At 33.9% G+C, this 7,584-nt stretch overlaps 1 protein-coding gene across 2 annotated transcripts; it reads left to right on the forward strand.

Annotated features, from left to right (window-relative positions):
* Positions 1-1,067: 1,067 nt before the first annotated feature.
* On the forward strand, positions 1,068-4,123 carry LOC111373166 (pentatricopeptide repeat-containing protein At1g43980, mitochondrial). Of its 2 annotated transcripts, none has more exons than XM_022995667.1 (2): positions 1,068-3,448; positions 3,536-4,123. In XM_022995667.1, the coding sequence occupies exon 1, from the start codon at positions 1,150-1,152 to the stop codon at positions 3,067-3,069; it is 1,920 nt and encodes a 639-aa protein (XP_022851435.1). In that variant the 5' UTR covers positions 1,068-1,149; the 3' UTR covers positions 3,070-3,448; positions 3,536-4,123. The 2 variants fall into 2 exon arrangements, with proteins under 2 accessions (XP_022851435.1, XP_022851436.1); XM_022995668.1 differs by having other exon boundaries at positions 3,541-4,123.
* Positions 4,124-7,584: the final 3,461 nt, after the last annotated feature.

Here is a 7,584-nt window from a genome sequence, read left to right on the forward strand (position 1 = left end):
ACTCATTTGGAATTACATAAAAAATTTGTTGTACTTCTTCTTCGATAAAAAAAATATATATTTTTCCTTCAAAATTCTGGATCCATTTGATTACAAGAATGAAATTTATGTGAAAAAACGAATTCCAGAAAATTGAATTGCCTAAAATTTGTTTTACCAGAAATTATTAAAAAAATGTGTTTGATTGATATAATTTTTTACCCAAAAAATGTTAAAATTTTGGATCTTTTGGTGTTCATTTGGTTTTGTTTTCCATTAAAATTATCAATTAAAGGAATAGAATTTGTTATAATTTTAAATAAAATTTGTTTCCATTGCACAAAAAAAAAATAAAAAAAAATAACCCTTGAAATTGATTTCCAAATGTGGGGTGGGGTGGGGTGGGGGGGTTGAGGAAAATGATTTGCCTGAAAAAAATTTGCAATAAAACAGCTAAAAAGGTGGAAAATAAAAATTTTCCATAAAAAATTTGTTGTATCAAACGGACCCTAAATTTCTTTTTCAATTAACACCTATCTTTTGCCGCAGCCTTCCAATTTGCACCAATATTTTGATAATTTTGGTTATGGAATTGAACTAAACCAAATCAAACCATAGTAGAACGATTCTATTCTATTCTGATCTAGTTCCATAATTACTCTCGATTTGGTCCTCTTTGTCATGCCCCATCCTATATTTGGATAATTAAAGTAATTCATGAAAAAAATTAATTCATTTTATTATACAAATAAAATAATTAAATTACGCATTAACTTATTTAGTGCTTGTTTGGTAAGAATTTTGTTAATTAATTTTTTGACCATTAGATATTAAGTTGGTTCTATTTGTGAGAGAAGAATTCAAAAATAACGGTTGGAATAGTGAAATAAAGGTAAAAAAATTGATATTAATTGGATTAAAATCTTTACCAATTCACTTTATAAGGAAATTAAAATTTCATTTTTATATGGAAAAAATAAGTCATTTTAAAAGTAACTTTGTTTTTATAAAAATGAAATAATTACTCATTAACTTATTTATATACAAAATACAATAAGGAAATTTTTTAGCCTAACCAAATGTTATAATACTGCGCCCAGGATAACAGAAATCTTTGCGTTTTATTTTTTATTTTTTAATGCTGCTCTCTTGTAGCATAGGTGCACTTGCATGTACAATTTTCTACAATCGTCGCAGACATTAATCTATAGACATCCACTTTCCTATTTCTCTAGCCTTATTGATCAGTGCTTTTCGTTAAAGAATCCCGCAAAATTTTCAAAAGCCATTCATGCTCAGTTGATAAAATTATCTTTTAATACGAATACTTTTTTGGGCAATCGCTTTATTGAGCTTTATCTAAAATCTGGGTCTGCAAATGACGCTCTAAGGGCTTTTCATGAATTACCCGACAAAAATGTTTTCTCTTGGAATTTGTACTTGAAAGTGTTCGTCAAATGCTTTGACATGCTAATGGCGCGTCAAGTGTTTGATGAAATGCCTGATAGGGATGTTGTGAGTTGGAATTCGATGATATCGGGGTATGTTTCAGGTGGATTTTTGGAGAATGCACAAGACATGTTTTTGGAAATGCAAAACAGTGGCGTTAAACCAAGTAGCTTCACGTTTTCAACTTTGATTTCTTGCGTGAAATGTGCCGATTATGGAAAGCAAATGCATGGCAATATCACAAGGAATGGTTTTGATTATTCAAATTTGGTGGTTGGAAATGCATTAATAGATTTGTATGGAAAGCTTGGTTTAGTGGATTATGCGGTTGGTGTGTTTTTTACTATGCCAAAAGTGGATGTGATTTCTTGGAATTCTTTGATTTCTGGCTGTTGTAAATCTGGTTATGAAAAACCTGCATTAAGTCATTTCTGCTCAATGAGAGGTAAGGGGCATAAAGCTGATGAGTATACGATGTCGGCAGTGCTTACTGCTTGCACTAATTTGCAGAATTTGGAAGCAGGTAAAAGTATTTTATGTCTTTGCATGAAGATGGGGTTTCTTTGGAATACAATTGTTTCTAGTGCAGCCATTGATCTGTTTTCCAAATGCAACAGAATGAAGGATGCAATTTGCTTGTTCGATGAGTCAAATATATTTGATTCAGCTCTTTCCAATTCGATGATCGCTTGCTATGCAAGGAATGGATTAATGGAGAATGCACTGGAACTTTTTGTCCTTGCATTAAGGGAGAATATCAGACCAACGGAATTCACACTCAGCTGTGTTGTTGGATCTGCTGCTGTCTTCCTTCCGTCGGAGCAGGGGAGTCAGGTCCATTCTTTGGTGGTCAAATCAGGATTTGAATCGGACGATGTTGTTGCCAGTTCACTAGTTGAAATGTATGGTAAGTATGGGTTAATCGACTCTGCCTTGCATATCTTTTCTAATATGAGTACAAAAGATTTGATATCTTGGAATACTATGATAATGGGATTGGCTTACAATGGCAAAGCAATCGAATCCCTTAGCATTTTTGAGGAACTACTTGAAAGTGGTTTACATCCCGATCATATAACACTTTCTGGTATTCTTTTAGCCTGCAATTACGGTGGCCTTCCTGAGGAAGGGATGGCCATTTTTTCTTCGATGGAAAAGGAATATGGAATTACTCCAAGAAACGAGCATTATGCTTATGTTGTAGATACGATCATGAGGGCAGGTAACATTGAAGATGCAATTTCAATATTAGAAACAATGCCACTCAGTGCTGCTCTTTTTTCGGAATCTGTGCTTCGAACTTGTGGACATCTTGAAAACCTGGAACTAATTGAAAGAGTCACAAAGAGGATGATGGAGTTGGAACCACAATCATCTCTTCCTTACTTGGTGTTGGCCGACGCATATGAACAAAGGGGTAAATGGGAGAGCCTTGTACGAGTTAGGAAAGTGATGGAGAAGATGCCGACAAAGAAAGTAGTTGGCTGCAGTTGGATTGGATTAAAAGACCATGTCTATGCTTTTGAAGCAAACCAAATGATTCAGCATGGTGGAAAGGATGTTTATTTAATTTTGAAATTATTGATGCAAGAAGTGCAGGAAGAAAACAATCCTTTGCAGATTATTGACATAAGAGAGTAGAGATTGTGCCATGTTGTTCATTGACATGGCTATCCATACAGTTTGGCATCTTTCTGTAGTCACGATCTTGGCAAAACTCGTGCACTTGGAATAAAGGTGGTGATTTGTCGAATCAATTCTGCACGAGACTCAAAACAGGCTATTAGTGTGAGATCTGAGCGTATTCGAGACGAAATTAAGTGGTTGACATGAAATGAGACTTCATAGCTATAATATGGAAGAAAATAAAGGCGTGTCAGTGTCATTGTTTGCAGTAAATATTGCATGGATGACTTATGGGATTTCAACTGGAAGAGGATGAAAGATTTCTGTTTCTAGGGGATTTACTAGCCAACTCTTGCATATTGTTCTGATTCAGACTGCTTTGAAAATGGCTCAGGTGCTTTGCGGCTATGCTTTTAGTAATTTGGACTGCATAATCAGTTCAATTCTTGATGCTAAATTTTTGTTTTAACTGGTTTCATAGTGCAGGAACATCTGAATTCGTGGAAAGCATAAACGCGCACGAGGAAAGAGAGATTTATAGTGATTCACTCACAATGTGGCAGGTGCTGATATGATCCAGGAGAATTACAAGCCCTTCGTTATATGTTGCTAGATCTAGCAAAGGAACTTAAAAGAGACCTTCAGAGAGAATGCTGATGGTGTAAATGTGTAATGCCCTGAACCCGTTTGACTTATCACATGGTTGTTAGGGTTACAGCCGTAATCCCAATCCTGGAAGCAATTATGGAGAAATGGAAAACATAAACGCACGCTCGGAACCAGAAATTTATAGTGTTTCACTCTCACCTCTGCTGATTTTTCACCATGATCAAGGAGAATTACTAGTTCCGACTTCTAACATACTGAAAAGACGTCCCCCTCAGATTCTTATTTGTAGTGTCAATTCAGATAAAAGTAGAGGTGTACTTGGGCTGCAATGGCTTAAAGAATCTTGATTTTCCTGGTTCTTGAAGATTGTTGGATGTCAAATTCTCAGTATAGTGATCCAAAGTCTTAAAAAACCATCAAGTTTAATTTATACAAGCTATGCGGACCCATTAGTCCATTCTTTTGTTGCGTTAAGCCCCCGTTATCATTTACTTTACATTCTTTCCCCCTTTTTTTTATAGTACTCATTTTTAATCATATATTTTTCATAAAATAATAATACACGCAAATCGAAAAAAATATTTTTTAACCATACATTCTTCATCAATCACTATTGCATAATACATTTCTTCAAATTAATGAGGCTCAAACAGTGCCTAATCGATAGAATGGACAAAGTTTTGGCTTATATGAACTTGTCTATGCTGCTAGTGATTGATTGATATATCCATCCATTTTTTTTTATCCAATAGAGGATGGTTTTTGAGCGGGATGGACTGAAATAAATGTTCAACACGCTTTTCTTTGAAATTTATTTTATCCATTTTTTTAACTTTTTGAGAAACCTCTTAATGTTTAAATTAATCAAAATAGATAAATAAAAGCTCATCACAGTTCATCTTTGCATTAATCATGTCTATCCGTCCCTCCCGCACTTCCATATTCCACATTGCATTAGGTTTTCATATTGATGAACCACTACTGGATTTCACTTATATCTTAGTACGTAAGTGCAATAATAATAATAATAATAATAATAATAATAATAATAAGCCAAAAGGCATCCCCCAAAATCCAATCATAGCCGGTCCTGTGATTCTTGGGGCCTGAGACGAAGTCTGTAAATTAGGCTCCCGGCGAAATCAACGTAAATAAAAAATTCAACGATATATTATGTGACCAATTACTAACTTGAAAAACTAACATTAAAACAACAATCAAATATATTATAGAAAAGATTTATATTATAAACTATCAAAATCAACAATGTTTGAAACAATTAGTTAAATACTATTCGTCTTACTGTTTTAGAGGCAAAAACATCGATCAAATCTGAATAATTTAGCTGCTCAACCATTTCTTTCTCTATTGATAACATAGCCAACATGTTTAATCTTTCTTGCGATATAGTTGATCGAAGATAAGTTTTAATCAACTTCAATTTCGAGAAACTTCTTTTCGCAAATGCAACTGTAACCGGTATGATTAACAAAATTTTGTAAACAATATAAATATTTAGAAAATAAACATTCAATGTCTTCAAATATTATAGCACTTCAATTGCTCTTGTTGCTTCACTTGGTATATAACACCTTAAGACTTGTAACTCCGAACATAAATCATCCCCACTGATATCCAAATGCCCATCATGTTGAAGATATTTCTCAAGATTCATACAAGAGTTCAACAAACTTGAAAATGTTGCACCCCTTAACCTCTTCAAATTAAACAAAAATTCAAATGTGTCATCATATTGTTTGAATTGTTCAAATCGAGTCCTCAGAAAAGATAGAGCTTGATCAATTATAAAAATAAAGTACTCAATTCTAAAAGATTCTTCTACTGATTGCTTTACCTCATCACTACCACTTTCATCAAATTGTTTTTCTTCGAATTATGCGTTTTTCTGTAAATATTGCTTCAATCCCCATTTCGCTTGCCTTTTTTGTCGCTTCATCCTTGGCAATAGCAAATCCAATTTCTCAATATTCTTCAAGAAATGAAACTAGTCATTGCAAGAGGTCGATAGCATGATCAATATCTATAGATTCAGTTTAAAGAAATTTACTCACATTATTAACAGCATGCAACAACCTGTACCAGATTATCATGCCAAGAAAAATTTTTGAAGTTCATGTGTTGCTAACGACTCGGCCTTACTCTTCAATTTGGATCTTCATTACTTTCTGTCAAATCAAGTAATGCCTCTCTTATCTGTGCAGTTTGCTCCATTATAAGTTTCACACTTTCAACATGACTTTCCCAACGTGTTTGTGACAATGGCTTCACTATCAACCCTTGTACATTATCTTTGAAAATGTTTCATCGCTTGGTAGAAAAGGAAAACAATGTGTAGATGCGTTGTATCGCTCCGAAGAAGGATACAGCTTTGGAACAACATTTCACCATATCACATAATGCTAGATTTAGACTATGAGTGCCACATGGAGTACAGAAAGCTCGAGAATTCATTTCATGGACTCCTTTTTGCACACCTTTGTGCTTCTTGCTCATGTTAGATCCGTTATCATACCGTTGCCCTCTAATGTCATCAATATCGAAATCAAGTTTTATCAAAGCCTTTTGAAACTCAATTGCAAGTCCAAGTCCTGTTGTGTCATCTACCTTCAAAAATTCTAGCCAATGTTCTATAACTGTAGGTAAGTTTGGCGAATTATCTACAAATCGTACAATTAAAGACATTTGCTCCTTATGACCTGCATTTGGAGTACTATCAAGTATAAATACGAAATATTTTGCATGTTTAACTTTATTGACAATTGAACTTCTCATCTCATTATCCAACAACTGTATCAGCTCATTTTGGATTTTCTTGCCAAGATATGTATATTGAATCTCTCTTGTTTTAGTCCGCCGAATGTGCTCTTGCATTATTGGATCAAATTCACTAATCATTTCCACCATTTGTAAAAATAGGTCATTGTTCTCAACATGTAGCCTCTAATCATCTCCTCGAAATGACAATGTGTTTTTCAGATTATCCTTGTTAATACATGTCTCCAATGTTCTCTTTCAACATCAATCAACAATTCAACGCTTTTATCAATTGTAGTTTTTGTTCGAAGCCTATTTTCTAATTCAATCCAGCTAGTCATGCAACGTAAATGCTCCTCATTTCCTTCATGACTTTTAATAGATCGATACAAATTATGCCAATCTTTGAATCCATCATTACCTAGTTAGCCAACTTTGGTCACATTTATTGGTGTTTTAAATAACTTGCAACAAAAGTAGAAGATCATTTTCATAGACACTGAATATACTAGCCATCTTCTATCAACTGTTCGCCCATTTGGTAGAAATCGCTTATATTGTGAAGAATCGAAATGTCTATTTTTATAGTCTTTTAGAAACAAGATGTCATCAACTCTTTTTGAACCCCTTTCAACTAAGTAATCCCTTGTTCTTTGATCAATGATTTTCCAATTCCCGAGATCATCCAAATTTAGAGAAAAGCAACCCTCTTCTTCCTTATCATCTTCTTCATTATTAGAGACGAGATTCATCACTTCCTCTTCTTTATCATCTACTTCGTTAACATCGACAAGTTAACTCACTTCTTCATCCTTATCATTTACTTCATTAACATAGGCATGTTGAATCTCTACTTCATCCTCATTCAACACATTCACATTATTGCTTTTGAAGTATTTGTTAATATCCTCTGCTTGACTTTGAATTAATCCAATTTCATTTCGTTTCCTTTTCCTCTCTTGAGCACCAGACTCATATTTAGGAGGCATAGTATAGGAGTGAATATCTAATGTCCAATGATTAACCTAAAAAATAATTACACAATATCTCAATTATAGTTTCGAATATAGTTACTACGTGCGCCTGTGCAATTGTTCATCGTACAATAAGCAATCATATAAGCCGACCAGGCTGCAATTATATAAG

Source organism: Olea europaea, unplaced genomic scaffold (genome assembly GCF_002742605.1).
Source record: "Olea europaea var. sylvestris unplaced genomic scaffold, O_europaea_v1 scaffold1076, whole genome shotgun sequence".
NCBI classification, from domain to species: domain Eukaryota; kingdom Viridiplantae; phylum Streptophyta; class Magnoliopsida; order Lamiales; family Oleaceae; genus Olea; species Olea europaea.

What these genes read in the sequence shown, in the direction of transcription:
- LOC111373166 (XM_022995667.1), top strand. Translation starts at nt 1,150, where the DNA reads ATGTACAATTTTCTACAATCGTCGCAGACATTAATCTATAGACATCCA.